At 36.7% G+C, this 18,916-nt stretch overlaps 1 protein-coding gene across 2 annotated transcripts in view; it reads right to left on the reverse strand.

Annotated features, from left to right (window-relative positions):
• The window catches only part of ANAPC10 (anaphase promoting complex subunit 10), a 147,496-nt gene that overhangs the window by 96,881 nt on the left and 31,699 nt on the right, over window positions 1–18,916 (reverse strand). For both annotated transcript variants that reach the window (XM_080796541.1, XM_080796540.1), the window contains exon 4: window positions 2,878–2,998. In XM_080796541.1, the coding sequence (XP_080652667.1) occupies window positions 2,878–2,998 (121 nt within the window). The remainder of the gene's footprint in view (window positions 1–2,877; window positions 2,999–18,916) is intronic.

Consider the following 18,916-nt stretch of genomic DNA (forward strand, 5'->3'; position numbering starts at 1 on the left):
ACATTATCACCTGGTAATATTTAGTATTACTGGTCTCATGAGGCTATGTGGTCACTACACAGAAATATAAACACACTTGGAATAAAATTAAGAGACTACCTAAAAGAGCCCTTATTCTATGTGGCTAATGTTTCAGTATTTAAATGATATAATAGAAGCAAAAACTAGATTAAAAGTATTCTGCGATGGTCCAAATATTTCAAGTTTGTCCAGTTTACAAAAGAATACAAAATATATATTTAACACTTAAACCTGTAAATCATGTATGAAGATGTACATTTCCCAAAATGCATCAAAGAATATATGAATATATATATTTTGAGAAAAACGAGTTACAACGAAAACTACTTAAGGTCTTATTAACATCTAGAGTAGGAGACTAGCAATTAAAGGACAACAGTGACATCTAGTGGATATTTCAAATATATGCCACATAGGTTGGATCAAACTTTATGTTCAGTGTCACATAATTCAACCTGCCAGAGGGATTATATGATAAACCTTTAATTTTACACCAAAAAAAGCCAACTCTATTCCCAAAAGGTTGCTCAATATGAATAACCCAATCATGTTATAAATACAAAATGTTTAACAAAGTATATCTCGAGTCCTTAAAACAGTAAACACAGATTAAATGTACCCTATGACTAAAAGGGCTAGCAAAAAGCCCAATGTAATTATGGTAATAAAAAGAATCTAAAATATTCTGAATGAAAAAAGCCCTGGGTAAAATGAAGAAACTGACAAAGAAAAATGAAGAACTGATCTATTTATGAATTTATTCAAGCATGGAAAGTACATATTAACCAGTATGGTCACACAAAATAAATATTTTTAAACAAAAAAAAGAATATCTTACTTAGAGTGATTTTTTTTAAGACAAATTCATAGTCAAGAAAACTTATAGGATCATCCCTTTTTTTAATATGTTCAGTTAGCCACTGTATAGTAGTTTTTGATGTACTGTTCAATGATTCATTAGTTTCGTATAACACCCAGTGCTCATCACAACACGTGCGCTCCTCAATACCCATCACCGGGCCAACCCCATCACCCCACCCCTCTTCCTCTCTGAAACCCTCAGTTTGTTTCCCAAAGTCCATAGTCTCTCATGGGTCATCTCCCTCTCTGATTTTCTCCCCCTTCAGTTTTCCATCCCTTCCCCCATGGTTCTCCGTGCTATTCCTTATATTCAATGTGTGAGTGAAACCATATGATTAATTCTGTTTTCTGCTTGACTTATTTCACATTCCTTAAAAGTAAAGGAAGATAACTGGAATAAGACCAGGTGGTCATCTCAAAAAAGTTGCAAACTTACCTCAAAGGATGAAAAAATATAAAAAAAACAAAATATCTGTGGGTGACAATGTCCTTATTTGTCAACACATAAACAAATTTCACAAAGAAACAACACTGCATTTAATGAGTAAATAATGAAAGTATATGTGATTATTATTAAGCTATTTTATTACTAACTCAGGGAAGAAATATAAATGTAGAGACAGGGTCTTATAAACACTAACTCAAATAAGAGTCCAGGCCACAAATTGGCTGGAAGTCTTTCAAAAATCACAGGTGCTTCCCAGATCTCTCAGAATCACCTAATTCAAAAGATTTTAATGATTTTTTGAACTCAATGACTTTCTGACAAGAAAAGATGCTAAGGGGGCGCCTGGGTGGCTCAGCTGGTTGAGCAACTGCCTTCGGCTCAGGTCATGATCCCGGACTTCCAGGATCGAGTCCCGCATCGGGCTCCCAGCTCCTTGGGAAGTCTGCTTCTCCCTCTGACCTTCTCTCTTGTGCTCTCTCTCATTCATTGTCCCTCAAATAAATAAATAAAATTAAAAAAAAAAAAAGAAAAAAAGAAAAAAAAAAAGATGCTAAGGGCCAGAACTTTTCAAGTACAAAGTTCAAACTCACTGAAAGTATCTCTGAAATGTAAATATTTTAGCACTAATAACATTCAGGTCACAAAAGCATTATTCTGATAGCTTCGAAAAGTTATATAGCAGATAAATAAATTGGGGTATACTCAAACAATGGAGTATAACTCAGGAATATAGAAAAATGAAGTACTGCTACATGCAGCAACATGGATGGACTGTCAAAAAATTAGGCTGAGCGAAAGAAGCCTCACAATAAGTTATACCATCTGTGATTCCATTTATATGACATGGTAGAACAGAATAAAATGATCTATATAATAAATGAATGAACGAATGAATGAATGAGCAAACAAAAAAATTAGAACAATACTTACCTCTGAAAGTAGGATAGAGATGGAGATTGATTGGGAAGAGATATGAGGAAATTTAATGGAGTAGTGAAAATGTTCTATATGTTAATAGGAGTCAGGGTTACACATATGTTTTTGCATTTGTGAAAACTCACAAATAAATATATTTAAGATTTGTGGAAACTGCATATAAATTGTACCTTAAAAAATGAACCTGAAGCAAATATTCATAACTCCAGTTATTATATATTACGCTGAAGTATTTGGGGTGATAAGTACAAATATCTGCAAGTTATTTTGAAATGCATATAAAAATTAGATGAATTGACAGACAGTTAATAATAAAGCAAATATAGCAAAACATTGATAATTATAGATTCTAGGAGGGAGTATACTGGGGTTCACTATACAATTCAGCTTTTCTGTACATCTGAAAATTTCTGTAAAAAAACACTGGGAAAAAACTAAGATGACAAATCAAATTTTTTAAATATAAAAAATTAAAAATGCTTTCTTAAATATTAACAATATTCCTTTTATGTATTAACATTTTAATCTGTCTAATCTAATGTGAAATGTAACTATTTTCTAAAGAGCAAGAGTCACAGGAGAACATATTTTTTAAAATGTGAAAAACATACCCGAATTTCTTGAAGATTGTGAAAATTATTTCCTACTCTGACTGAGATCTTGCTTGGAGTATAGCTTTCATCAGATTTGTAGTCTGCATAAATACATAATGTCTTCACTGTTGTTTTTCTTCTAAAAGAAATAAAATAAAAACATGCTCCTTATCATGTAGAAAGATTATATCCAAGCATCTTCTGATCATTGTTTGCTAAAATGAGTACTTCAATGAACAATTTCCAATTCCTTTCATTTTAACAATGATGAAAATGAACAACGAGTAAAAATACAGATACACATTTATACAGGCATCTCTTATCTAGAACATGGTCAAGAACCAGATGTGAGCAAATTAAAAACATTGAAACCAAAATAGGTATCTTAAAGTGCAAATAAGCATTAAGAATTTCAATTCTCTTCATTTGTATTTTAGACAAATAAATTATTCTAACTTGATTTTCTTTACTAGTTAATTACTTTCCTATGTCAATACTTGAAAATAACTAGCTAAGAAATTAAGTCCAGCAAAAACAAAATCATCTGTAATATAATTTTATAATACGTAAATATATATTATACAGTATACAATAGTATAATTTTAAATTATCTCAAGAAATAAAGTTCTGCCGTTTTCAAAATATACATATCTTAGGAAAATAAGCAAGACTATATAACACAAAATTAATCTCAGAAAAAAATGCAAGTGGCCAAAAAACATGAAAATATGTTTAATCTCTAATAAAGAAATAGGAATTAATCACTTAGACATTAGTTTTGTTATCACACTGAAAAATATTAAAATGACTGATAATACCCAAATTTGATTAGAAAAAGGTACTTTCATAATCAGTTAGTAGGTATACAACCTTTGACACATGAATTAAACTCTAAGAATGCATCAGAAAACCAAAATAACACAACTACTCAAAAATGGATGCAGAAAAATGTTTACCATCCTGGGGTTAAATTACTGAAAAATCATAAGCAACCTAAGTATCCATCTCAATAAGGAATTAGCTAAGTAAATTATATCCATTCTATGAAATCCTATACAACTATTTAAAACAATCAAACACATTACATAGGTTAGGGAAAAATGGAGATTACAAAACAGTATACATAGAAGAACTGCATTCTGGGGAGAACAAAAAAAAACTTGAAAAGCATATAAATCTATATATATATGTATAGGTATATATGTTTTATATATATTTATTTACATACAATATAGATAGATGTAGATAGAATCATATAAAAAAGTAAAGTGACTAGTTTGGTGGAGTAGAACTATGGGAGAGCTTTTTTTTCTTTTATGATTTATATATTTTCTGAATAATTTTTTTTACATTGAGCATGTGCTATTTGGGTCATTAGGAAAAAAAAATCACTAGACAATTTTAAACATCAACCAAAAAACCAATAAGAAGTCTATTTAAATGTACTTTAAAAGTTAAGTTCTGGTATAAACTGGCACTAACTAATAACAATGAGCTCCTTGAACAGAAGTAGTCTGTGTCAAAAGTCAACCTATAAAAACAGCAGGGGATCTGTAGCTCTTAGTGAGGGATCCAAACTTCTATAACCCAAGCTATTCATCAGAAAGGAATGGGGAAAGTTAAGGACTTTTCCTCAAATAATAAAGACAGATCAAGATATAAAACACTAAATACCCAGGAACTGCTGACAGGATAAATACCATTACCAGGTTTTCAGAAGGCGCCAGAGGTATCAAACCGACATCTTTTCTTTCTGGTGGGCCAGGAAGGAGACATGAGAGGAAGCAAAGAAAGAAGGAAAAATTTTGAAGGGCATCCAAAAGATCTTTTTCCCTGATGAGCCAGAAGCAGGCTGTGAAAGGTCTTTCTTATTGTGGAAAGATCAAAGATCATGAAGATTACTCTTGAGGACTTTTGCTTTTCTTTTTTTAACAAAAACAGATCTAAAGGGCCAAGCTGTTTGCTCAGAATAATTTTATCTCCAAGTTATGAAATTCAAGAGAATTTAAGTCACTGGAACCTGCAAGACAATCAGGGTGAGGTGAGAAAGGCAAAAGAAGGGTAACAACAATAATGACTATAAAAACAATAGCAACAAAAGAAAAGAGCAAGCGGATACTCTGGCCCAGAAGTAAGGCTCCTATTTACTCCTCTACCTTGGATATAGACGCTATTACCACCTTCATTTTATTGATTTAGAACAAGAAAAACAGTAACACCCAGGTTAATACTAACTGGCTTAAGGTAAAAGCTAGGAGGTAGGCACAATTGGAGTTGAAACATGTTGTCTGTCCACCTATCTCACATGATCTTAACCACTCTCACCTTCTTGTTAATTAATTGTACTTATTCAACAGTCATTGATACCAGTTTAGAGTAATACGGCAGTATCTGAATTTTAGCTGCCATAAGTTCTTAAGCCCCATGTATTCCCGGAAAGCATATGTATAATTTGCTTTACATTTGTAAAGGGAACTATGACCTCAATGAAAGTTTAAACACTGTTACTCTAAAAGATACCTATACAGCCTTTTAAAATTATTTATCAGTTTTATCTCACGGTGAAATTAAAAAAAAAATAGTGCATAGAAACCAAGCTACGTGTCAAACAGCGATGCATGTGGGAAAATTAAATGCATGGGTTCCTGAGACATCGTGGTGGCTACTCGAATTGCTCAAATCATCATTACAATAATAAGCATCATACTGCATACTTACTCAATGCCAAGAACCATGCTAAATGCTTAGGATAAAGTACTGTAGGAAGGGAGAAGAGAGAGCGTAACACTTCCCCACTTCTGATGCCATATGTAACACTTTCAGCCTTCTAGTCCTCACCACCCCTCCCTTTCTGCTGAGAAACAGCCGCTGGCAGAACACACACACTGACTTTGTTCCTTCATGCCACAAAGTTAATAGGGGCAGGCTCTACCTGGCCCAGCACTTTCATGACTGGATGGACAAGTCTGTTTAATGCTAGGGTTTAATATTAGGCAACACACTTAACTGCAAATATAAGCCCCTTTCTCAAGAATCAGCTTTGTCAGTTTTAAAAGAATGATATTTTGGACTCCACCCACTGACTCCTGGATAATTTCTCAATTGGGAACCCATAAAATTGAAAGAGAAGACATTAGTGACAGGTGCTCCTGGATGCCAACCTAACACCCCCTTTTCCCTTTCTTCTTCATAGTCTCCTGCTAAAAGACTATATTCCCCAGCTTCCTTTAAAGCTAAATATAACCATATGACTAAGTTATGGCCAGTAAGATTTGAATCAAATGACTATATTTTATAAGGTTTCTTTAAAGGAAGAAATGTCCCCTTTTACCTTCCCCACCTACTCCTTCCTGCTGCCTGGCACACGGACATGATGGGTAAAATTCCAGCAAGTACTTATGAGGTGACCTTGAGGATAGAACTCTTAAGCTAAGAATGGTAGAATGGAAAGAGAAGGAATCTGGGTCCACAATACATTCACTATGGGCTGTCATACCACTTCTGAACTGCCAGGTTCTTCTTCTTGAAGAGAGAGAGAAAATACATTTCTACTTGTTTAAAGCACTGTTATTAGAAGCTCTATTACCAAAACAAAACAAAAAATAAACAAACAAAACAAAAAAAGCCCTAGCAGCAGCAGCAGCTGTGTTGCTAAACGTTCTTATTTCTATTTAATACAGCATTATCATGCCCACATTACAGATAAGGAAACAGAGGCTCAGATTCAGGATAAGCAAACAGTCTCATTTACACATCTAGTAAAGCACAGATTCAGAATTTGAATCTATGTCTGTATCTACTGTATGTAAGAGTAGTTACTAACTCCTGAGGGACAAGACTTAAAACTAAAAAACAAAATAGTTATAATATTCTGTTTATCATTCCCTGTTAACATTCTAGATACATTATTACTAAGAAACTGAGACATAAAGCGCCCACATACTTGCCTAATACAAAAGGCAAACAAATGGTTTACATATATAAGTGACTACATTCCCTTTTGTTCCTCATACCATAGTGGAAAATGTCCCCTTTGTGTAAAAGTTATTTTTTTATCAATATAAACAGAATACTAAAAGGAAAGTTTTTACTGAAGGTTAAGACAACAAATATCATGTTTTAATAGGAACATAAGACCTCTGTGATTGTTTCAACAGATATGGTTAAAAACAAAACTCAAACAAACAGTCAGGGATGTCTGCACATGAAGAAATAACTGTTACAGAACTTATCCCTACCCCCAACATAAACAACTAAATGCAACCACAGATGAAACAACTATCTGCAGACACTAAACAACAGGCAGCATTAAGAATCTTGAGAGAATGGATATGAATGAGGTGAGCACTATGTACAACAGTGCTTTCTGATTGAAGGCAATTTCTAGACTGCAATGCAGGGAGGACACAGTCTAATAGAATCTTTCAGTCTCATTAAGTTGAGGAAGGAGCTATCCTACAGAAAAACTCCAGAAGTCTGCATGGAGTATCCTGCACATGCATAGAGTGAAACTCTATAAAGACAAGCAAAGAACAGCATTGCTGGGAAAGAAACATTACAGGAAAACAGCTAAACAATTCCCAGAGATCACAAAGGGTAGGGAATCACTGGAGTTCCCAAAAACCAAAGTGAAGAGTATGAATACCTCTTCAAATATCTAGCATATTCGTTTGAGATCCCAGAAGGGTCAAGCCCTAGCATACTTGAGGTTAATCTTGCCCAAGGTAAGTGATCTTGAAGTGTGGTCTGGGGACCTGTGGAGGCCTTGGAAGACCTTTTCAGGGGATCAACAAGGTCTCAACTATTTTTCTAATAATCCCAAGATGTTACTTGCCATTTTCAGAATCATTCTCCTATGAGTACACGGCGGAGTATTTCAAATGCTATCTGAAATGGAATGTTGCAAAAGATTTAACAAAGAAGCACATATGAGACTCCAGCTCTTCTGTCTTAAGCCAGACACAAAAGACATTCACACCAAAAAAAAGTAAATGGATAACATTATTCTTGCTATTCTTTGTTTTCTAAGAGATAGTTACTTTTCATTAAAAAAATGTTATTCATGCAAGCACATAGTAGGTTAATCATTATTTAATTTTGGATGAATAAAGACTCTAAAATACTTCAGCTATAATCTCTAATACGGTAAATACTGACAGATACAAAAAATAAGCAAAAGAGACCCAGATAAAAGTTTGAAGTGGCACTAAAACCAAAAAACTTAAAGAACTACTGCCCCAGAGCAGGGATCAGCAAAACAGTGCTCACAGGCCAAATGTGGCCCACCACTTACTCCTGTGAATAAAGTCTTATTTAAACAAAGAAGCACCCATTCATTTACCTACTGTCCACAGCTGCTTTGCACAGCAAATTTGAACAGCTGCAACAGCCTACAACATGGTTTGCATGGCCTAAAATATTTACTGCCTATCTTACTACAAAAAAAGTTTTCTGAACCCCACCTGACAGTAAAAGGTACCGTAGTCCAACTGTAAAGAGATCAACCCTCAAAAAAGATCAAGTTGATTCTTAAGTAACTTAACTGCCTGCCAGAACAAAGTCCAATCCTCTTTTAAAACAAAACAATAGATTGCACTCAACAAAATTTACTAAATCCTGCACCCAATCAAAAATTACTAAAAAAAAAAAATTAAAAAAAAATTACTATAAAGAGGGCGCCTGGGTGGCTCAGGTGGTTAAGCCACTGCCTTCGGCTAAGGTCATGATCCCAGAGTCCCGTGAGTCCCACATCTGGCTCCCAGCTCCACAGGGAGTCTGCTTTCTCCCTCTGACCTTCTCCCCTCTCATGCTCTCTCTCACACACTCTCTCTCTCAAATAAATAAATAAATTTTTAAAAAATTACTATAAAGAATCAGAAAAATGTAACCCATAATGAAAAAATCAGTCAATAAAGATATGGAAAAGACAGAGATGACAGAATCAAAAGATAAGAAATTAAAAGAGAAAATATAAATACCTACAGGTATATAAAAAAACATTCAAAACTTGTGGCTTAAAAAAATTATTATTTTGTTTGTAAATCTGGAATTTGGGCAGGCTCAGAAGGGAAGTTCTACACAGCATCAGGTGTAGCAACTTGACTTGGGAGCTAAAGGATCTGCTTCCAAGACAGCTCACTAATATGGTTGGATAGCTGGTGTTGGTTATTGGCTGGGAGCTTATTAGCTAAGGCTTTGGCCTTTGGTTCATTTCCTCATGGGCTTCCCCATTTGATGTAGGTTTTCTCACAGCATGGTAGAGGAGTATCAGGGAGAGAATCGCAAAAAAGAGAGAAAACAAGGTAGAAGTTGTATACTTTCTATGACCCAGGCTTAGAAATAACAGTGTCATAACATCCATATTCTCAGGCAACAGATCCATAAGGGCCTGACCAGTTTCAAGCAAGGAGACATAGATGCCAACTCTTGATTAGGCAGTAGTGAAGTTGTAGAAGGGCATGTGCAATAGAAAATAATGTTGTGGGACACCTGGGTGGCTCAGTCAGTTAAGCATCTCTCTTTGGCTCAGGTCATGGTCCCGGGGTCCTGGAATTGAGCCCCACATCATCAGGCTCCCTGCTCAGTGGGGGTCCTGCTTCTCCCTCCCCCCAAAACTCGTGCTCTCTCTGGTGCTCTCTCTCATGTGTTCTCTCAAATAAATAAAATCTCTTAAAAAAAAGAAAAGAATGTAGAAAATATAGTCTGCTATAAAGATGCTCCAAGAATTAAAATAAAACATGAGCACAATATGGAGGATGAAAAATATTTTTAAAAAATGAAATTTGTAGACATGAAAAAAAATCTGAAATAAAAAATTCACTGGGTGTAATTAACAGGTTAAATATTGCATTAGACTGTGAACATAATGACATAACTACAGAAACTCTCCAGAATTAACGATAGAAAACAAAAACGTCTCATCCCTCATTAAAATAAATAGAATGTCAGTGATCTGTGAGACAGTATAAAGCAGACAAACATGTCATTCAAGTCTCAGGAAAAAAGGGGGTTAGATAGAAATTATTTGAAGAAATTATAGCCAAAATTTTTCCACATTCAATGAAAAGTACCCAATGATTCATGAAGGTCAATAAACTATAAGAAAGATAAACACAAAGAAATCTACATCAGGATAAGTCATAATTACACTGCTTCAAAAAAAATAGTGAAAAAGAAAAAAAAATCTTAAAAGCTGCAGGCAGGGGGGATGAGGAGACACATTAAATACAGAGAAACAAACAAGAAAAAACAAACTTCATATCAGAAAAAATGATGGAACAGCATCTTTAAAATGTTAAAGAAAACAAACAACCTACGGTTAAGTATCCAGTGAAATACTTTTTAAAAATAAAGACAAGGGGCACCTGGGTGGCTCAGTGGGTTAAAGCCTCTGCCTTCAGCTCAGGTCAGGATCTCAGGGTACTGATATTGAGCCCCACATCGGGCTCTCTGCTTGGCAGGGAGCCTACTTCCTCCTCTCTCTCTGCCTGCCTCTTTGCCTACTTGTGATCTCTGTCTGTCAAATAAACAAATAAAATCTTAAAAAAAAAATACGGAGGGAGGAGTCAAGATGGCGGAGTAGTAGCAGGCTGAGACGACATCAGGTAGCAGGAGATAGCTTACCAAACCAGTGCGAACACCTACAAATCCAACAGGAGATGGAAGAGAAGAAGAGCAACAATTCTAGAAACAGAAAATCAACCACTTTCTGAAAGGTAGGACCGGCGGAGAAGTGAATCCAAAGCGACGGGAAGATAGACTGCAGGGGGAGGGGCCGGTTCCCGGCAAGCGTCAGAACAACGGAGCACAAAATCAGGACTTTTAAAAGTCTCCCCCACTGAGGAACGTCACTCCACAGACTAAACCGGGGTGAAGCCCACACAGGGTCAATGTGGCCCCAGGTCCCGCGGGGTACAGAAGGATCGGGGGTGTCTGAGTGTTGCAGAATTCACAGGTACTAGACCACGGAAGCCGGCTACAGAGACAGGGCTGAGGAGTGAGCTCTCAACTCGGGGTTACCTTGAACCGTAATCCTTGGCACAGGCCACTGCTCTGTGAGTGCGGTCCCCAAAAGATCCGGGGAGACACACCCTGGAGGAGCTCAGGGATCTGCGGGGTTCGGAGACTGCAGGCGGAGCTGTGTGCCGGAGACAGAAACACTTGGTCACAGGCTGGGTGAGCTCGGAGTGCAGAGACGGGAGTGCTTGAGTGCTTTTCTCTGAGGGCGCACTGAGGAGTGGGCCCCAAGCTCTTGGCTCCTCCAGGCCAGAGATTGGGAGGCCGTCATTTTTATTCCCATCCTCCGGAACTCTACGGAAAGCGTTCAGGGAACAAAAGCTCCCGAAAGCAAACCCCAGCAGATTACTTAGCCTGGGCCCTGGTAAGGGCCATGCAATTCTGCCTCGGGCAAAGACACTTGAGAATCACTACAACAGGCCCCTCCCCCAGAATATCGACAAGAAATCCAGCCAAGACCAAGTTCACTTACCAAGGAGAACAGCGGAATTCCAGAGGAGGAGAAAGCAAAGCATGAATTCATGGCTTTCTCCCCATGATTCTTTAGTCTTGCAGTTAATTAATTTTTTTTTAATTTTTTTTTCTGCTAAATTTTTTTTAACTTTTACCCTTTCATCTTTTAACGTTTTTAAACTAGTTTATCTTAACAATACCTTCCATAAAAAATATAATAATATTTTTTGAACCTTCATTATTATAGCCATATTTTATCCTTCATTGTATCTAACTTTATTTTTTGTATACACATACGGTTTTTTCTTCTAAAAAATTTGGGGTACAACTTCTGCTAATAGATCGAATTATACCCTAAATCTAGCTCCGGGCTTGTTCTAGTCTCCAGCCCGAGCAAATTCTCTCCATGTTCTTTTTCTTTATTCTCCCAACCAACTTACTTTATCAACTCCTTTTTTAGAAATTTAAAAAAAAAAAAATTTTTTTTTTTCTTTTTCATCTTTATAGACATATTCCATCCCTTCATTGTGTTTACCCTTATATACGTTTTTCATTCTTTAAGACTTTGGGAGGTAGTTTCTTCTAAGAGACCAAAATACTCCCAAAATTAAGTGGGTAACCCTGTTCTAGTCACCAGTCTAATAGATATAAATTTTTTCTTTTTTATATTTTTTCCTTATTTGTTGTTGTTTTTTTTAATTTTCTTTTTTTTTTTTCTGAACTTCTTTTTATACCCTTTCTCACCCCCACGATTTGGGGTCTCTTCTGATTTGGCTAAAGCACATTTTCCTGAGGTCTTTTCCACCCTTTTAGTATTTTACTTGCTCCTTCATATATTCTTATCTGGACAAAATGACAAGGTGGAAAAACTCACCACAAAAAAAAAAGAACAAGAGGCAGTACTGAAGGCTAGGGACCTAATCAATACGGATATGGGTAATATGTCAGATCTAGAGTTCAGAATGATGATTCTCAAGGTTCTAGCCAGGCTTGAAAAAGGCATGGAAGATATTAGAGAAACCCTCTCTGGGGAGATAAAAGCCCTTTCTGGAGAAATAAAAGAACTAAAATCTAACCAAGTTGAAATCAAATAAGCTATTAATGAGGTGCAATCAAAAATGGAGGCTCTTACTGCTAGGATAAATGACGCAGAAGAAAGAATTAGTGATATATAAGACCAAATGACAGAGAATAAAGAAGCTGAGCAAAAGAGAGACAAACAAATACTGGACCAAGAGGGGAGAATTCAAGAGATAAGTGACACCATAAGATGAAACAACATTAGAATAATTGGGATTCCAGAAGAAGAAGAAAGAGAGAGGGGAGCAGAAGGTGTATTGGAGAGAATTACTGGAGAGAATTTCCCTAATATGGCAAAGGGAACAATCATCAAAATCCAGGAGGTGCAGAGAACTCCCCCAAAATCAGTAAGAATAGGTCCACACCCCATCACCTAATAGTAAAATTTACAAGTCTTAGCGACAAAGAGAAAATCCTGAAAGCAGCCCAGGAAAAGAAGTCTGTAACAACATACAATGGTAAAAATATTAGATTCGCAGCGGACTTATCCACAGAGACCTGGCAGGCCAGAAAGAACTGGCATGATATATTCAGAGCACTAAACAAGAAAAACATGCAGCCAAGAATACTATATCCGGCTAGGCTATCATTGAAAATAGAAGGAGAGATAAAAAGCTTCCAGGACAAACAAAAACTGGGAGAATTTGCAAACACCAAACCAGCTCTATAGGAAATATTGAAAGGGGTCCTCTAAGCAAAGAGAGACTCTAAAAGTAGTAGATCAGAAGGAACAGAGACAATATACAGTAACAGTCACCTTACAGGCAATACAATGGCACTAAATTCGTATCTCTCAATAGTTACCCTGAATGTTAATGGGCTAAATGCCCCAGTCAAACACACAGGGTATCAGAATGGATACAAAAACAAAACCCATCAATATGCTGCCTACAAAAAACTCATTTTAGACCCGAAGACACCTCCAAATTTAAAGTGAGGGGGTGGAAAACAATTTACCATGCTAATGGACATCAGAAGAAAGCTGGGGTGGCAATCCTTACATCAGATCCATTAGATTTTAAGCTAAAGACTATAATAAGAGATGAGGAAGGACACTATATCATACTCAAAGGGTCTGTCCAACAAGAAGATCTAACAATTTTAAATACCTATGCCCCTAACATGGGAACACCCAACTATATAAACCAATTACTAACAAAATCAAAGAAACACATCGACAATAATACACTAATAGTAGGGGACGTTAACACTCCCCTCACTGAAATGGACAGATCATCCAAGCAAAAGATCAACAAGGAAATAAAGGCCTTAAATGACACACTGGACCAGAGGGACATCACAGATATATTCAGAACATTCCATCCCAAAGCAACAGAATACACATTCTTCTCTAGTGCACCTGGAACATTCTCCAGAATAGATCACATCCTGGGTCATAAATCAGGTCTCAACCGGTATCAAAAGATTGGGATCATTCCCTGCATATTTTCAGACCACAATGCTCTGAAGCTCGAACTCAATCACAAGAGGAAATTTGGAAAGAACCCAAACACATGAAGACTAAACAGCATCCTTCTAAAGAATGAATGGGTCAAGCAGGAAATTAAAGAAGAATTGAAAAAATTCATGAAAACAAATGATAATAAAAACACAATGATTTGAAATCTGTGGGACACAGCAAAGGCAGTCCTGAGAGGAAAATACATAGAGATACAAGCCTTTCTCAAGAAACAAGAAAGGTCTCAAATACACAACCTAACCCTACACCTAAAGGAGCTGAAGAAAGAACAGCAAATAAGGCAAGAGAAGAGAAATAATAAAGATCAGAGCAGAAATCAATGAAATAGAAACCAAAAAAACAATAGAACAAATCAACGAAACCAGGAGCTGGTTCTTTGAAAGAATTAATAAGATTGATAAATCCCTGGCCAGACTTGTCAAAAAGAGAAGGACCCAAATAAATAAAATCATGAATGAAAGAGGAGAGATCACAACCAACACCAAAGAAATACAAACAATTATAAGAACATACTATGAGCAACTCTACGCCAACAAATTCTACAATCTGGAAGAAATGGATGCATTCCTAGAAACATACAAACTACCACAACTGAACCAGGAAGAAACAGAAAACCTGAACAGACTCATAACCAGTAAGATTGAAACAGTCATCAAAAATCTCCAAACAAAGCAAGCCCAGGGCCAGACGGCTTCCCAGGGGAATTCTACCAAACATTTAAAGAAGAATTAATTCCTATTCTCCTGAAACTGTTCCAAAAAATAGAAATGGAAGGAAAACTTCCAAACTCATTTTATGAGGCCAGCATCACCTTGATCCCTAAACCAGAGAAGGATCCCATCAAAAAAGAGAATTACAGACCAATATCCTTGATGAACACAGATGCGAAAATTCTACCAAAATACTAGCCAATACGATCCAACAGTACATTAAAAGGATTATTCACCACGACCAAGTGGGATTTATTCCAGGGCTACAAGGTTGGTTCAACATCTGCAAATCAATCAATGTGACACAACACATTAATAAAAGAAAGAACAAGAACCATATGATACTCTCAATAGATGCTGAAAAAGCATTTGACAAAGTACAGCATCCCTTCCTGATCAAAACTCTTCAAAGTGTAGGGATAGAGGGCACATACCTCAATATCATCAAAGCCATCTATGAAAAACCCACCGCAAATATCATTCTCAATGGAGAAAAACTGAAAGCTTTTCTGCTAAGGTCAGGAACACGGCAGGGATGTCCATTATCACCACTGCTATTCAACATAGTACTAGAAGTCCTAACCTCAGCAATCAGACAACAAAAAGAAATTAAAGGCATCCAAATTGGCAAAGAAGTCAAACTATCACTCTTTGCAGATGATATGATACTATATGTGAAAAACCCAAAAGGCTCCACTCCAAAGCTGCTAGAACTTGTACAGGAATTCAGTAAAGTGTTAGGATATAAAATCAATGCACAGAAATCAGTTGCATTTCTTTACACCAACAACAAGACAGAAGAAAGAGAAATTAAGGAGTCAATCCCATTTACAGTTGCACCCAAAACCATAAGATACCTAGGAATAAACCTAACCAAAGATGCTAAGAATCTATACTCAGAAAACTATAAAGTACTCATGAAAGAAATTGAGGAAGACACAAAGAAATGGAAAAATGTCCCATGCTCCTGGATTGAAAAGAACAAATACTGTAAAAATGTCTATGCTACCTAAAGCAATCTACACATTTAATGCAATCCCTATCAAAATCCCACCCATATTTTTCAAAGAAATGGAACAAATAATCCTAAAATTTATATAGAACCAGAAAAGACCTCAAATAGCCAAAGGAATATTGAAAAAGAAAGCCAAAGTCGGTGGCATCACAATTCCGGACTTCAAGCTCTATTACAAAGCTATCATCATCGGGGTGCCTGGGTGGCTCAGTGGGTTAAAGCCTCTGCCTTCGGCTCAGGTCATGATCCCAGGGTCCTGGGATCGAGCCCCGCATCGGGCTCTCTGCTCAGCGGGGAGCCTGCTTCCTCCTCTCTCTCTGCCTGTCTCTCTGCCTACTTGTGATCTCTGTCAAATAAATAAATAAAAATCTTCTAAATGTAAAAAAAACAAAAACAAAAACAAACAAAAAAAACCCACAAAGCTGTCATCATCAAGCCAGTATGGTACTGGCACAAAAACAGACACATAGATCAATGGAACAGAATAGAGAGCCCAGAAATAGACCCTCAACTCTATGGTCAGCTAATCTTCGACAAAGCAGGAAAGAATGTCCAATGGAAAAAAGGCAGCCTCTTCAATAAATGGTGTTGGGAAAATTGGACAGCCACATGCAGAAAAATGAAACTGGACCATTTCCTTACACCACACATGAAAATAGACTCAAAATGGATGAAGGACCTCAATGTGAGAAAGGAATCCATCAAAATTCTTGAGGAGAACACAGGCAGGAACCTCTTCAAACTCAGCCGCAGCAATTTCTTCCTAGGAACATCGCCAAAGGCAAGGGAAACAAGGGCAAAAATGAACTACTGGGATTTCATCAAGATCAAAAGCTTTTGCACAGCAAAGGAAACAGTTAACAAAACCAAAAGACAACTGACAGAATGGGAGAAGATATTTGCAAACAACATATCAGATAAAGGGCTAGTAACCAAAATCTATAAAGAGCTTAGCAAACTCAACACCCAAAGAACAAATAATCCAATCAAGAAATGGGCAGAGGACATGAACAGACATTTCTGCAAAGAAGACATCCAGATGGCCAACAGACACATGAAAAAATGCTCCACATCGCTCGGCATCAGAGAAACACAAATCAAAACCGCAATGAGATACCACTTCACACCAGTCAGAATGGCTAAAATGAACAAGTCAGGAAATGACAGATGTTGGCGAGGATGCGGAGACAGGGGAACCCTCCTACACTGTTGGTGGGAATGCAAGCTGCTGCAACCACTCTGGAAAACAGCATGGAGGTTCCTCAGAAAGTTGAAAATAGAGCTACCCTATGACCCAGCAACTGCACTACTGGGTATTTACCCTAAAGATACAAAAGTAGTGATCCAAAGGGGCACGTGAACCCAAATGTTTATAGCAGCAATGTCCACAATAGCGAAACTATGGAAAGAACCTAGATGTCCATCAACAGATGAATGGATAAAGAAGATGTGGTATATATACACAATGGAATACTATGCAGCCATCAAAAGAAATGAAATCTTGTCATTTGCGACGACATGGATGGAACTAGAGGGTATTATGCTTAGTGAAATAAGTCAATCGGAGAAAGACAACTATCATATGATCTCCCTGATATGAGGAAGTGGCGATGCAACGTGGGGGGTTTGGGGGTACGAAAAGAATAAATGAAACAAGATGGGATCGGGAGGGAGACAAACCATAAGAGACTCTTAATCTCACAAAATAAACTGAGGGTTGCTGGGGGGAGGGGCGTCAGGAGAGGGGGGTGGGGTTATGGACATTGGGGTGGGTATGTGCTATGGTGAGTTCTGTGAAGTGTGTAAACCTGGCGATTTACAGACCTGTACCCCTGGGGCTAATAATACATTATATTTTATTAAAAAAATTTTTAAATAAATAAATAAATAAATAAAATAAAAAATAAAAAATAAAAAATATAAAAATAAAAATAAAGACAAAATAGGGGCACCTTGGTAGCTTAGTCAGTTAAGCATCTGACTCTTGATTTCAACTGAGATCATGATCTCAGGGTTATAGGACTGAGCCCCCAGTCTGGTTTCGTTCAGCAGGAAGTCTGCTGGAGATTCATCCTTCCTCTGCCCCTCCCCCCACTCGCACACATGCGCTCTTCCTCTGTTTCGCACTCTCTCCAAAAATAATAAATCTTTAAAAAATAAACAAAATAAAGACAAATAGAGACATTTTCAGACAAGCAAAAGCTGTGAGAATTGATCACCAACAAATGTGCACAATGAGTAATGTTAAAGTTCTTCAGAAGGAAGGAAAATACCAAATAGAAATGTGAATCTATGAAAAGTAATAAAAAGTACTGAAAATAATAAACATGTAAGTGAATAGAAAACATTTTTCAAAATTAAAAATTTTTATAAAGGCACGTCTGGGTGGATCAGTCAGTTAAGCTCTGCCTTAGGCTCAGGTCATTATCCCAAGGTCCTGGGATAAGTCTGGCACTGGGCTCCTTGCTCAGTGGGGAGCCTGCTGCTCTCTCTGCCTGCCACCACCCCTATTTGTGCGCTCTCTCTCTCTCTCTCTCTCTCTGATAAATAAATAAAATATTTTTAAAAATAAAAATAAAAAATAAAAAATTTTTCTAAAGATAACTATTTAAAGCAGTATGTTATGGGCTTTATAAGAAATGGAGAAATAAAAGTACATACAACAGCAGCATAAAGGAAAATGGAGAAATGAGAGTAAAGAGTTTAAGACTCTGGTATTGTATGTGAAATGTTATAGTATTATTTGAAGGTAGACTGTGGTATGTTAAAGATGCATATTATAAATTGTAGAACCACTGACATTTTAAAACAACATTAAATAAAATAAAGACATGTACTTAGTAAGCTAATAGTAAAGAGCAATGAAATTGATATCAACAATAGCCAAATTATGGAAAGAGCCCAAATGTCCATCAACTGATAAATGGATAAAGAAAATCTGGCACACAGAAAGCTTCCAAACACATTCTACGAGGTGAGCATTACCATGATCCCAAAACCAGACAAAGACCTACCAAAAAAGAGAATTACAGATGAATATCCCTGATGAACATGGATGTAAAACTTCTCCCCAAGATACTAGCTAGTAGCATTCAATAGTACATTAAAGGATGATTCACCATGACCAAGTGGAATTTATTCCTGGGATGCAAGGGTAGTTCAACAACTGCAAATCAATCAATGTGATACACTACATTAATAAAAGAAAGGACAAGAACGTATGATCCTCACAACAGATGCAGAAAAGCATTTCACAAATACAGCATCCTTCCTTGATTAAAACTCTCTGCAGCATAGGGATAG

Source organism: Martes martes (genome assembly GCF_963455335.1).
Source record: "Martes martes genome assembly, chromosome: 2".
NCBI lineage: Eukaryota > Metazoa > Chordata > Mammalia > Carnivora > Mustelidae > Martes > Martes martes.